Below are 15634 nucleotides of genomic sequence, written 5' to 3'. Positions count from 1 at the left end.
GTAGTCGAAATTTTCCATTGTAGCTTAAGACACGGACAAACATACACATACATATATGAACGGCCGCCAAAGCGACGAGAACAGCGAACAAACAAAAACAAAATCACTTCGATTTGACTTCAACCCTTCGCTTGAATTCTATGCGCTGACATATTTGCGCACGTGGACTCTACGTCGGCACAGAAACACACAAACGCGTATTGGCCAGGTTAACTTAAGTACATATGTATGTACTTCAATTTGAATTCGATACTTCGCTTGAATTCTATGAGCAGACATAACTACACACTTAAAGGCAAATAACATACAAATGCGCATTGTTGTTGATGCTGTTGTCCCGTTTTTCGTTTCATCGAGTTTCAGATCACTCCCACCACTAAAGAAGTGTTCACTTCAAAAATCTTTGGTGTATTATTCCCAAAATTAAAAACATTTTTCCGCAATACCAAATAGGCTTAGTTTATCATTCTCCTAGCTCAAGTGATGCAGACTTTATTTTATACTTAAACGATATTTTAAACAATAATTGCTTAACACATGATAATGTTGTTGTCATTGGTGATTTCAATTTAAATCTATACAAAATTACAACTTAAAGTAGGCAGTTAGTGGACTTATTTCGGTCATTCGCAAAAATAGATTTTTATACGCGAAATGGGGACAACTCAGAAACAATGATAGACCTACTATTTACCAACAGCTAATATGTTTCTTGTCAAAGACTGGATGACCACCGGGTTACGGATCACGAAACTATCTACTTCAAAATCAAATTGGATAGAATGTTTCAAATGAGAGCTAGAAAAATGATAACTTCTCGGGAATATGTATTGCCTTGTCTACGAATTGCGGCAATCTAATTTTGAGAATTTAAGTATCGGTAATAAGGTTGCATTATTGAATAATACATTATCAAATGCTATGAACACTTTGACATATTCGACAGAAATCAGTGTTAAACTGTTTTCGATTTCGAACTGGCAAACCTAAACAAGCATAAGTTAAATCTCTACAACATCGCTCTACAGACGGGGAATGGAACGAATATAATATTACCCGGCGTAAATAAAAACTACTAATAAAGGTTAAAAAGGCTAAATACATGGAAAACAAAATAACATGTCTCCTGCATATGGCAAGGCCATGTGGAAATACCTAAAAAATTCCAAATCGATGTCTAAAGAAAATAGTGTCATTAATAAAATACTAATAAATGACCAACTTTTCACACATGAAAGTGAAATAGCACATTCACTTAATAACTACTTCCGTAATTGTGTGATGGAAATCAGCTTAAATATTGATCCTCGTAATCGTGAAATAATGTCTATTGGTAATGCAGCCCTTAACTTTGAATTTCAAAGCGTTTCAACGAATGGCATCCTATATATAGTTAATAATAATAATAGATTGGCGCTTAGACATATATTAGTGTTTAGTCGAGCTTCTCCTCAGATTTGTGGCGTGTGCCTTGAATTGTCACACAAAGCGCAGGGACCACAGTTTTACGCCGACTCCGAACGGCGATTGTATTTTTATGAGAAGCTGTCTTTCATGGCAGAAATGCACTCGGACGTTTGCCATTGCCTGCCGAGGTACGACCGCTGTTAAGAAAAAACCTTTTTTCTATATTTTTTTGCGATTTTGCTTTGACCAGGACTTGAATCCAGGCACTGCGGAAAGGGAAGCGCGCACTGCTTACCACAACGCAACATATAGTTAGCAAATTCAAAAATGAGATTGGTGGTAAGAAACTATTATCCAAAGGAGTCATTAAAGACTCTATAACTTATACTGGGTATTTTTACACTCAAATTGTTAACGAAAGTCTAGAGAAAGGTATTGTCACAAACCACTGGAAAACTTCCATTGTCGTAGCAGAGAAAACAAAAAATACTATTAAAGCTGACGAGATTAGNCCACAAACCACTGGAAAACTTCCATTCCCGTAGCAGAGAAAACAAAAAATACTATTAAAGCTGACGAGATTAGACCTATAAACACATTGCCCTGTGATGAAAAGATACTTGGAACAGTGGTTAAAAATCAACTTGTACAATATTTGGAAAATAATAAGATTATTATACCCCAACAATCAGGTTCCCGTAAAAGGCATTCCTGTGAAAGCGCTTTGAACATGGTCATTGCTAACTGGAAAGAAGACCTGTAGTGTGTTTCTGTAAGAAATCGAAGCTCTCTGATAAACAAAAAATTATCAGGTAAAAATGTTACCGTTTTTGAAATATTTACATTTTTTTGAATCCGAATTCCGGTAAGTAACATAAAATAATGTCCGGAGCAGGTAATAATGTACCTTGGTACTATTTAGCATGTCATTGGTCGGTAAGAAGAGCAACTTAAATTTAAATCTATTAAATACATTCTAGCGTGTCTCAGTCCTTTACCCACAAAAGCGGCTATAACTTTTTTTTCTATTCGAAACAGTAAGAGTAGCACCTTTCTGAAATCTTTATTAATATAGCAATTTTTTTATGTAATGTAAAGTTACAGCTCAGTACAGTTTTTTTCACCAGAGATAGTCAAAGTTGAGGAAGAAAATATCAAAAAGTTAAAAATCCCAAAATAATCCTAATTTTATGATGGTTCCTTAATATATTTTAACTACATTGCATTTGAGTATGGAGAAGCAACTATCTGGAAGTATTTTACATAAAAAATTTACTAAGTATAGCCTGGTTTGTAGATGCAGTTAAAGAAAATACATGCAAAGGTACGATTTTTTTAAATTCAAAAAAAAATTTAAGTATTTCAAAAACGGTAACACTTTTACCCAAAAATTGTTTGTTTATCAGAGAGCTCGCCCCCCTCCCCCCCCTCCCCCACCTACCTTCCTCTAAAGTTTGGCAGATTACTTCTGGGACACCCTGTATATTAATGGCATTGTTAATTGCATAAAGTATTGCGATATTAGGCTATTTGCTGATGATACGTTGATTATGCTAAGTGGAGAAAATATAACATAGCCTCTAAATTGCAAGATAACTTAAATAAAGTATACGATTGGTTATGTTTGAACAGACTTAAATTGAATGTCAATAAAACTAAGTTTATGGTTATATCAAGGCGAAATTTTGAGAACAGTGAGTTGCTAACTCTAAATATAAACAACAAAGCACTGGAAAAAGTTAATACATTCAAATACCTAGGAATAAAGATCGATGATAAACTAGTCTTTAACGAACATATTGATTATACTGTGAGAAAGATCGCAAATAAATTATACTTTACGCAGAGAACCTGCAGATACTTGAGTAGAAGGTATAAGACGATGGTATATAGATCTATGATTGAACCTTATTTTATTTATTGTCCAACTATTTTTTTCATAGAGAGAGAGTAAAATTTTTAAATTGCAAAAGCAACGGAACAGGACCTATCCTAACCTATCAGAGACATGTTGGCTGAATTAAGTTGGCTGAGTGTTAAACAACAACTTGTTTACTACACAATGAAATTTATTAGGAACATTATAGAAAGCAACTTGCCTGATTACTTAAAAAGCAACATAAAGTATGTCAATAATATACACTCCAAAAATTCTCGAAATAAATATGAATTCAATCTACCCGCTTATAAAACGGAAGCAGATAAATGTAACTTGTATTATAAAGGATTAAAATGCTCTAATGAATTACCAAATGATGTCAAATCAAGCAATATGAACGAATTTAAACAAAAGTTGTATAATTATTGTAGGATCCTTCCTATTTAGTGATACATTGGCAAAATTCCGGATTTTCAACCGCAATGCAAACGCACCAAGTATACTGTTGCATTACGCCCACCCTTCCGCACACATCCGAAAAGTAGCCGAGGCTCATCACAAAACGCATCACTATATCAAATCTGTGAATCGCTGTTCAGATGCTTGTTTCGCACATTGATTGCATACGCTGTGGCTCAACCGTAGCCAAATAGTGCAATCATTGTTATGATTTGTTTTGGAAGTCTGCCTCATTGGTTTTCACTGCAGTTGGTGTCCATATAAATGGCCTATACTTTATATTTAGTCTAGGCTTTAAATTATAGATGCTAAATATACATAAGTATGTATATGCATTAGACTGGGTCGAAAAAAAAAGTTGCTAATGTCCGCCCCTAAATTTAAAGATTATGTTGAGAGGGTTCTGGAAAAATTTTTTTTTTTTTTTTTAACCCTCCGAAATACAGCCGAAATGGTTTTTTCGTTGTAACTTGGTTATTTGACGGCCGCTTTTTAAAATTGATATGTCATTATTTTTGTCTTGAGAAGCTTCACTTTTCGTTCTTATGTCTTTTTANTTCAACGAATGGCATCCTATATATAGTTAATAATAATAATAGATTGGCGCTTAGACATATATTAGTGTTTAGTCGAGCTTCTCCTCAGATTTGTGGCGTGTGCCTTGAATTGTCACACAAAGCGCAGGGACCACAGTTTTACGCCGACTCCGAACGGCGATTGTATTTTTATGAGAAGCTGTCTTTCATGGCAGAAATGCACTCGGACGTTTGCTATTGCCTGCCGAGGTACGACCGCTGTTAAGAAAAAACCTTTTTTCTATATTTTTTTGCGATTTTGCTTTGACCAGGACTTGAACCCAGGCACTGCGGAAAGGGAAGCTTACCACAACGCAACATATAGTTAGCAAATTCAAAAATGAGATTGGTGGTAAGAAACTATTATCCAAAGGAGTCATTAAAGACTCTATAACTTATACTGGGTATTTTTACACTCAAATTGTTAACGAAAGTCTAGAGAAAGGTATTGTCACAAACCACTGGAAAACTTCCATTGTCGTAGCAGAGAAAACAAAAAATACTATTAAAGCTGACGAGATTAGACCTATAAACACATTGCCCTGTGATGAAAAGATACTTGGAACAGTGGTTAAAAATCAACTTGTACAATATTTGGAAAATAATAAGATTATTATACCCCAACAATCAGGTTCCCGTAAAAGGCATTCCNCGGGTCTTTCGCGCCAAAATTTGCTTAAGTAGCAATAAATATTGTAAGTGAAATAACTTTTTTGTTGATTATTTTAGTAATATAGTTTGAAGGCAACATTTTCTTGAATTTTTAAGTACTTTCGTTTGGTAAGGAAAAAAATATACTTTAGGGGGGGTAAAATTTTGTTTCTGCCCTTATCATGCGAACGCGACTTCAAAGCTTAAAAAGACATAAGAACGAAAAGTGAAGCTTCTCAAGACAAAAATAATGACATATCAATTTTAAAAATCGGCCGTCAAATAACCAAGTTACAACGAAAAAACCATTTCGGCTGTATTTCGGAGGGTTAAAAAAAAAAAAAAAAAATTTTTCCAGAACCCTCTCAACATAATCTTTAAATTTAGGGGCGGACATTAGCAACTTTTTTTTTTTGTATGGGGACCGACCCAGTCTAATATGCATATAAGTTTAAGCTAGGCTAAATTAAGCTGTAAGAATTAAATAAATAAATAACATTGTTAATTTATCTATGTATGTGCATATGCATATAAGGCCCAATTTCAGATGGCCTACTTAAGTAGAGATTGTTGATTAACTTCCTCTATTCATTTTAAGATCATACATTTAATCTGTACTGAAATGGCCAATATTGGCTATTTTAATATGAGTTATGCAACCCTGTGTTTGTACCAACCAACCAAGATTGATTGGTAGGTTGTTTTATCAATCCCACCAAAAAACAATCAGCTGTTAAGCACAAAATGTAAACAAAGGAGCAAACGCAACAATAATTTCAGGGAACGAGCAGCAGTGCTGCCAATTGCCTGGCATATTTAAACAAAGTTAATCTGAAACCCATCGTAAGCTAAATGGCATTTAAACAAAGAACGTAAATCTATTAGAAAATACGACACTTTATAAAGTGTAAAGAGTGGGAACACCAGGAGCGTGCTTTCTCTTTTGCCCAAATACGTTTTGTGATTGGATGAAAAGAGAAGGCGCGCTCCTGATGTTCACACTCGCTAAAATTATAATCCTCTTATAGATTTACGTTCTTTGATTTAAACAACAATTCACAATTAACCTTAAGGATGCCGTGCAATAAAGCTATAGGAAATAACGCCATATGGCTTTATTTCACTACACATGGACAAATAAGGCCATATGGCTAAAATTTTACATATGAGAAATAAAGCCATACTATCTTATTTCAATACAAAAAGTAAATGTTGCCTCTTTAGCGGGGGTCCGCGTTGGCTCGCCACCTCACTCCGTGCTCGCGCTCCGCGCCACGTGTCCGGACGCAGTCCTCCTATAAAATTGTTGCTTTGTTCATTCTTCTTGCTTTTGATGATATACATATGTACATATATGAGATTTTCTTTTGAATCAGTAAGATATATTTATATATCTATATATCGTCGTTTAAATTACAAAAACGGCGTATTTATTTACTTATTTATTAGTATTAGTACAGTAAGACGTAGTCTTTTCTTTGTAAATATTTACATTATAAATTCCGGTTTGTATCTAAAACTAAGCTTAAAGTCTAGGACTTATCCAGTTATTAGAGAGGAGTAACAGATAATAAATAATTAGTGAAAAAAATAAAACAGAGAGGATCGAGGAAAGCATATAAATAGGTAACTACAAGAAAAAGTCTGTAACTGCCGTCTTAAAGCATCTATCCGATTTGATATATTTAATTGATATTGGTAATGAGTTCCATAGTCTGACACCACTAACGAAGAATAATCTAGATGCCGTTAAAGTTATATATTTTGGTACGACAATGTTGTTGGTGCGAGATGATACAACAAATTTGAGTTTATCAAAAAGGTAGCCGGGTTTACGATATTTAATTATTTTAAATAGAAATAGAATATTTCGCACCTTAAGGTAATTTTCTAATCTGAAACCTAGAATACTTTCTGTGTATGTCGAAATATGATCATACTTTCGCTTACAATATATGAATCTCGCAGCATTATTCAAAGCAAGGTTTAATTTAGCTCTAGATTCATGGTCGAGATTTCCATATACTAGCCCAGAATTGGAGATTAGAGGAACGATGAATGTTTTTACAAGTTTTAGTTTTACGTGAACTGGTAGACAATAGCAACTATGCCACAAATTCCTTGATACATAGTAAATTTTAGTAATGCTAAAGCTGATGTGATTTGTGCAAGTTCGTCACAACCAATTGATATGTGATTTGCGTTTCATCCAGCACTAAAGGGGATAATTCACTGAGATCGAAGGAATCATGTGATATTGGCAAGACCTGAGTTTTTGCTGCATTTAAACAAAGGCCATTTGCCTTTGACCAGATTGATAATTTTTTAAGGTCATCATTAAGTCTTCAGACCAAATCCTCACCAAGACCAAGCGGACGCGTATCGTCAGCATACAAGTGTATAGATGCGTTCTGAAAGCAATTTATAATATCTTTGATAAAAACTGTGAACAATATGGGACCTAGGATTGAACACTGAGGTACACCAGAAGAGATAGCACTGCATTGCGAAATAAGGTTGCCACACTGAACTTTTTCTTGCCTCATCGAGAGATAGCTTTTTACTAACTTTACTGACGTTGAGTCGAATCCAAAATAATGTTGTAGCTTGATACCCATTGATACCCATATTGCAACATTTAATTTATCTTATTAATTAAAATAAACAAAAATTTTCAAACAGGTGGCAACGTTCCCCAAAAAATTTTTTTGGCTGTGAGCCTATTGAAACCTCTTTTCAAGGGATTGTTGTTAGTATCAATTTTAAGTAAATTAGCGTCCTTAAATTTCGAAATATCAAAGCTTCAAGCATTTCTGAAATTTACCGTTATATGAAATGTGGTAATTTTAGCCCAATTTCAATAATTTTCAATGTTTTGCTTCTATGAGGCAAGCCCAATAACAGTACCGAGTTTGGCGCAAATTGGTAAAACGGTTACCGAGATACATATATGTGATCATAAGTGGGCGCTGCCACGCCCATTTCCGAAAATTTTATCATAAACGCATTTCTTCGTAAAGAATTATTGCAAGCATCAATTTTGAATAAATTAGACTTAGTATTTACTGATTTATCGAAGATTTCGTATTTCTCCAAATTACCATTATATGTGATGTGGGCGTGGCTATTGTTCGATTTTAAAAATTTTCAGCCATTTGGTATTTTGTAGCAAAACCAAAAACTGTGCCAAGTTTGGGAGAAATCGGTGAAGCGGTTACCAAGATATACACATGTAATCATAAGTATGCGTAGCTACTCTTATTTCCCAAAAATTTATAAAATTTTTATTTTTCGTCTAAAAGTTATTGGCCCGTAGTCATAGTCAAAATAAAGTCGACTTTAAAGTTAGTTGCAGCTTTTTTGACAGATATCCCATTGAAAATTATGTAAAAAAGCTGCAACTAACTTTAAAGTCGACTTTATTTTGACTATGACTACGGGCCATTGTAAATATTAATTTTGAGTGAATAATCTTCAGTAGTTACTAAAATATCGCAGTTTTCGTATGTCTGAAAACTACCGTTATACGGGAGGTAGGCGTGGTTATTGTCCGATTTTGCCCATTTTCCAATACCATCCGTCCTATGCCCGAAAGAAGTATGTAAACGTACCAAGTTTCGTTAAGTTGTCTTAATTTTTACTCGAGTTATCGTGTGCACAGACGGACGGACGGACAGACAGTTATTTATGTATACATTTGTCTATATCTATCTCGATTCGTTTTGCCTGTTACAAACAACCCACGGTGGAGAGAATACAGAGGTGGCGCCGATGACGATACCGCTACTCGGCTCTCAGTGATTTTGACAGAATCAGCTGTTTTGGTGACGTCATAGTAGAGAAGACAGCAGTAGTGATGTGCTGAGTCAATACTTCTAAGTACCCAATACTCTCGATACTCGGTACCGAAACATTTAGGTTTCGAATAAAAGCGCACATAGGCCAAAAATATGGAAAAAACGCCTAACAAAACCCGAGTGTAAGAGCCAATAGAGCTTTTTTACTGATTCAAATGAAAGATGTATATATGTCGGTTCGATGCCATAATACAGAGAAACCCTTACTTGTTTGAAGCATTTTTGTTCCAGCTGAATCGGACGATATCATTTTTGGAGGCCTGGGACAGATTCTGTAACCAGTTAACGACAATTTTCGAATCGGTATCGGTTTTATTGACGTTTGATATCAAATATTGGTAAGTCAACAAGTGCGATATCGATCCGAAACTTGTCGCTAACTGGCTACAGAATCTCTCCCCTGAAAGGCTTTTTCATCCGTCAAAGTATTTTTCTTAAACCTTGGACCGACTAAGGTTAAAACTGATAAAATAATATTTTTCTGTGGCGATAAGTTCAAGTGTTTTAGCCGATATCATATAAATTAGTAATGAAAGTTTTTTCTAAACCTGAAATGCATATAATGGCGAGGGTTTAATGTAAATAATCGGTATCGGATACCGAAAAGGAAGTATAGGGTACCGAAATCTTTTTTAAGTATTGGGTACCGAGTATTGGGGACAATTCAGCACATCACTAGTCACCCTCATTCTCGCCGCTCTCAGTTGTCAACTCTACGATGACGTCACGCTAAAATTACTCTCGCGAATTCTGCTGCAATCGGCGCAATCTTGTATTCTATCATTCTTGCAAACAACCGTTATGTGAACAAAGTTATAATACCCTTGTGCACCCCTTGTGTATAAAAAGGTGGTGAAAGTGGTAGCCATCAATAAAAGAACAAGCAAGTGCAAATGGTGTCAGTTCAGCCAGAGTCAGATCAGTCAGGTTTTGCATTCATGCTGAAACGTCCATGTTATACAGAGGATAGTATGTCTTTTCTCTTGGGCTCCGGAGCGTCTGATCATTTAATTAATAACGCAAATCTTTTCATGACTGTTACCACTTTGGAGTCACCTGTTAAAATGTCTGCTTCATGATATTACCGCATACGGATTACTTAGAGACTTCAAAATGTTTAGTTCGTATGCACTATTTATCTCTGCGTACGATGAGACCTCAAGGGTAATAACTAATTACCGCCTTGGACTCTTTTTTAGCGTGCAGACATGCATACAATTTTGATATTTGTTGATTATTTTTAATTTTTATAATTTTTTAGAATATAAATTTTTTGAACGTTGGCGTGTCAAATGAAAGCTTTTGGGTCTTTCTGATTGGCCGGAGCAGAAAGCTTTCTGATACAACTCTGTGCTGAACTGGTTTTCAAAGGAGTTAAATGATTTAACTGGTTCAATTTTCCAACAACAATTGCATGCGATTTAACTTGTTTATGAACATGTTTTGTTCATTTGACTGGTTCAAACCCATTTAACATGTTTAGCTCGTCAATTTGAACGTAGTATAACGTTGAAGCAGAAACTGGAAAACGGGTACAGTGCATCCGGTCCGATAATGGATTAGAGTTCGTCAACAAAGATATGGCCGATATATTTCGTAAAAGAAAAGTGGTTAATCAAAAATCAACACCATATACGCCAGAACACAATGGTCGCGCTGAAAGGGATATGAGGACAATTATCGAAGGTGGACGGTATATGATTCATGCCAAGGAATTGAGCCTGAAATACTAGGGTGAAGCATTGAATAATGTCGTGTACACTCTCAATCGTACTGGTAAATGCCAAGTGGACGGAAAGTCGCCATTTGAATTGTGGCTTAATAATAAGGCCGAGTTATCTGTGCTTCGAGTTTTTGGATCGGAAGCTTTCATGTATATACCCCAGGAAAAACGAAGAAAGCTTAATGCGAAATCCAAGAAAGGCGTGTGTGTCGAATACGAGGAAAATTGCAAAGGCTATAGGATTTGTATACTTAATGAAAGAAAAATTGATGTTTCGAGGGATGTTATCATCAGAGAAATGTGCAAGGAATCCGCATATGTACCTGAAGAACGCGCAGAAACAAAATCTCCAGTTGAAAAACCAGATACGAACACTGACAATCCAGAAATCAGAACTGATGGCTGTGACGATATTTTTACTAAAGATCTCGGTATCGAAAACGCAAGTAATGAGCTAAAGGTACGTAAGATCGTTACACGTTCGAAAAGTAGAGAGACTGAAAGTAAATCTGCTATGCGTATATTGCTGAAACTGATGAGCCGGACTGCTATGAGAAGGCGGTCTAACTATTGTTCGCAGTTGAAGCGTACCATGGATGAGGAGTTTAATTCGTTGATAGCAAACCAAACCTGGTCATTGGTGAGTTTACCTAAAGGAAGAGCAGCAGTTTTGAATAAATGGGTCTACAAAGTCAAGCGTGACAGAAAAGGTGAAATTTAACGCTTTAAGGCGCGTCTAGTGGCTCGCGGCTTTACGCAGAAGTTCGGCACTGATTACTTTGAGACTTTTAGCCCGGTTGCCAAGTTTACGTCCATTAGAATGATTCTAGCGATGTCAGTTGAGCTTGCCATGATTGTAAAGCAGTTTAATGTGAAGGCAGGGTTTCTCTATGGCACTCTTAATGAGGAGATTTATATGGATCGACCTACTGGCTACGAGGATGGAACTGACAGGGTGTGTAAGCTGAGCAAAAGTCTTAATGGTTTAAAGCAGGCATCGAGATGTTGGAATCAATAATTTAAGCAGATGTGAAACAAACTTCCTCCTAAACTGCTGCCCAAACAACGGAAAACGGGTAGGTGTATATAGACTACAGCGGGTCGGCATACCTAGCTATGCTTCAGCTTAGCGCAGGGAAATGGGAGTGGGCTTGCCGTAGTCTTATGCAGCGGAAGTTGTACATAAAACTTATATGTATGCCGAAAAACATAACAAGGAACATCTTTATAACAGGAAGCTAAGCCAGCGAAATCATTAAATCCTAAGGCAGCAACAAAAAAAATAACTTACATCCACACCGCAGTGTTCTATTGAAGTGTAAATAGGGAATCCACAACGACTATAGCTCAAAAGAGGGGGGAAAAAAAAGGATGGTAGCTTTTCCCCTGTCGTTACCCACCCAACCTGTTAATGACGCTGCAAGTTCATGTCCATTAACCCAATAAAATACCTATGTCATATAGCAAGATGTACCCCTACATTTCGTCATCTACAACGTTAAATTAAAAATCCATAGTTACAATTCAGGCAATTATCAAATTTTTACTAATTTATTATATATTATAATTATTTCTAAACCTAACCTTAACATAACTATATTAGGTTTTTGAACAATAATTATTCAAGTGCTCAATGTTTGCAAAAAAAAAACTCAAACCAAAAAAAAATCCAAATCAAGTTAGGAGCTTACTATGCTATCCAATATTACACTATTTTTTTTTATATTAATATTATGTGTATTGAACAAAATAAATTTTATAAAAATTATATTCAACTCGTTCTAAGGTTCCCTAGCTCAAATGCCGGAAACAAAATCCGTTTTAGTAATATATCGAATTCGCTTGAACAAAGGGTATGATGACCACCGGAAGCGAACCTGGTCTCAACGTTACGCTAATAGTCACACTATTTTGAGCGAATTGGTTCGAACTCTGCCTACTGATATTTCGCTGCTTACACAGACAAATACGTGCATTCACTTGTAATTATGATTTTTTTTCCGCTTTAAAGCTTTTTTTTTTTTTTTTTTTTTTTTTCGTACACTAAATTTAGTCAAACATTTCTCAATATCTCCTCAAAAGAAATTTATACGTAAATTGCCAAAAGAAGTTTATATTTACTTACATTTGTTTACTCCATCGAAGCGACGTTGGGCCCAGCGACGACGACGTAGCAGAAATGTGTGCGGTCGATCATGTTCTATTCTAGCAGCTAGCGAGCATGTTCGCCAGGTCGGAGGGAAAATTATCTTCTGAGCAGAAATTATTGAAAAATGTTGTATGCTCCGGACTGTCAAACAGGAAACTTTTGGTTCGATGCGTTTGATTACTTACGACTAAACGCTTCTGATTTCGATCGCTAGTTTTATGTGCACATATATATGTATGTATGTACGCGCGTTCACCTCTGATCCGGTGAGCATGCTAATGAATTTTTAAGTAAAGTAACTAGCTACTCGTTAAAATAATAAGAACAAAAAAAGTAATACCTGATGGTTGCATATGTACTATGGTTGTAAAGGAAAAATTAAGAGCAAAGAGCATTGCAACTCCTTGGAAACTAAATCTTACGATAATTAACACATTCTTATAACAGTGATGTGTAGGTGCAATGTGGAAAACTCATCCTGAGATTTACTATGTACATACTAATATTAAACTCTACCATATTCCTAACATAACTTTATATTGCGACTAATTCCTTTAATTAATTTTTTTATTTTTTTTTTTTTTTTTTTTTTTTTTTTTTTAGAGTTTAAGCATTTGAATCATTTGCATGCATCCATTTGGCGGGATTTTTACAGCTGACATTAAATAGTGCTATGTATATCTTTATATTTCCGCGAACCTCTAATAGAGACAATTTGATGGAAATACTTGATCCGAATGAAATAAACTTTTAGATGGATTTTTAGCGATTGTATGGTTAACCATGAAAATACTGAGCTTGACGGCGCGGTAGCATTCGTCTACAAGATTACATTAACATGGTCATGAAATCTATGGAGCAAATCGGTGAGTTTTGCGGTGGAACGGAACTGTACTTGAGGCCTCTGGGGCAGCCGTGGCTGCTGCTCTTGGCGGATATGGCCCGAATGGTATATTCCGTTGTTTTACTCTTCATGCAACGCAATTTTGGTGAGGTTTGGTCAATATTTCCAAGCTGTAGCCTTGAACGAGTCGACTTTTATGCTATCCACGCTGATTTCGAAACTCTATGGAAACGAAGTTTCGTTAGTCACTAAACCCCAAATTTTCTTTGCAAAGCAAATTATTAGACATACCTTTTCCAATAAGAACGCTGTCTAGAAACGTTGCTGGCTGATGCAGCTAAATTTATTCAACTATATTTTCCACTGATCCAATGGTCTTACATTAGGATCTTACTACACTTTATGTACGCACTTTTTTTTCCAGACACCTGTGGCTCCACTCGATTGTTGCGAAGAACTAAATTTTCATTGCCAAGCCAGAGTAGAGCTAAGCTTTACAAATGTTGACCTTGGAAAATAGCTAATCGTCCGGCAACGGTATCCTGTGCAATTTGTTGGCTTGCATTGTTTAGCGAGCGTCAAAAGAAAAAAAGAAGAGAACGTACAAGTTTTAAGCATACGCGACTACCTAGGCTCGCTAGCGATATGTACATATGTAGATCACAAGAAACCGTTTGCGCAGCTACGTCATCAGTCGCGTGATTATGCACACCAGGTATGTTGCGAATATATGCATTCGACATTCGCATTCGCATAAAATGATTAAGCGTGCCATTCGAAACATCCATAATGCACACACAAATGTATGAGCTTGGTATGGTGCGACGGGGGTGATGTGTGAAGCTGTAGTTAATCTTCAGTGAGTTTTCTCTAGCTCTTCGCTGGCGGAATTTAATATTTCGGGTCTCGAATGGCCCAGTGGGAAAAATGACATATGAGCACTACAGATGCTGGAGAATTTTAATCTAAAAGTTAGTGCGGCGGATCCGTGCATTTTTATTGGCAGTTTCAACGATGCGAAATTAATTCTTGCGATTTATATTGACGATGGCATAATAGCAGCGCAGTCAGCAGAAGCACTTTGTAAACTGATCGACCATCTTACGAAAGACTTCGACTGGGATGCTCGACGCCAAGCCTGTCACAACTCCAGCAGAAGGTGCACATTTAAGTACAGAGAGCAGTCAACAGGTGCAGTATCCTTATCGAGAGGCTGTTGGATCTCTTATGTATCTGTGTACAGTGACACGACCAGATCTGGCTTATACGGTGTCGTAAGCGAGTCGCTTTGTGGACACTTATATATAAGAGCGAACATATCGTCTTGATAAATCTGCGAGGACTCTCAGTGAAGGTATTTTATTTGAAAAGGGTAATAATTTGTTTTTGAATTGCTTCAGTGATTCGGACTTTGCTGGTGATTTGGGGACCAGGCGATCTACTGAAGGTTATGTGGTCATGTTTTGCGGTCGACCTATTTCGTGGTCGTCGAAAATTCAGCAAACAGTAGCTCTCTCAACAACTGAAGCAGAGTACATGGCCGCTTGTGAGTCAGTCAAAGAGTTTGGGTTCGACGATTACTGGAGGAAGTATCTGGAAATTACACAGTACAAGAATTTGTTTGGACAAGCGCGATCGAACTGGTGAAGAATTCACAATACCACAAGAAGACCAAACATATTGAGGTCAAATTTCATTTCATCAGAGAGGTATATGAGAACAAAGGGTTCACGCTTAAGTACGAGCCAACAAATATACAGCTGGAGGATATTTTCAAGAAACCTCTAAAGAATTTAAATTACAGTAATTCAAAATCGCTCTGAATTTTTTTAAAATTAATAATCTGACCAATAAAAGTGGATTTGTTGGGATCACGAACAGCTGTGTACCTGGCTGTGTTTGTTGCATCAGATTAATCGTTATTTTGTCTTCGTATGCAGGCATGCATACATACATAGATAGATTTTATCCAGGAAGAGTATATCAACAATGTTCGGATTTTTAATTTTACTTTACCCAATAAGGCTTATGCATCAAATGCAAATAAAAGGAATAATTATAGTTTGTGACCTGAGAGGTTAGAGCATATG

General features: G+C 36.2%; 1 protein-coding gene across 1 annotated transcript in view; it reads left to right on the top strand.

The window, feature by feature from the left end:
- The window catches only part of LOC108359970 (uncharacterized), a 57799-nt gene extending 47238 nt beyond the window's left edge, over positions 1-10561 (top strand). Inside the window, exon 3 of the mRNA XM_017612088.1 lies at positions 10331-10561. Within this exon, the coding sequence (XP_017467577.1) occupies positions 10331-10561 (231 nt within the window). The remainder of the gene's footprint in view (positions 1-10330) is intronic.
- Positions 10562-15634: the final 5073 nt, after the last annotated feature.

This window comes from Rhagoletis zephyria, unplaced genomic scaffold (genome assembly GCF_001687245.7).
Source record: "Rhagoletis zephyria isolate East Lansing unplaced genomic scaffold, Rhagoletis_zephyria_1.1 Rzeph_scaffold_00498, whole genome shotgun sequence".
Taxonomy (NCBI): domain Eukaryota; kingdom Metazoa; phylum Arthropoda; class Insecta; order Diptera; family Tephritidae; genus Rhagoletis; species Rhagoletis zephyria.
The sequence above is the reverse complement of the archived record's forward strand: the minus strand, read 5'-3'. Positions and strand labels throughout refer to the sequence as shown.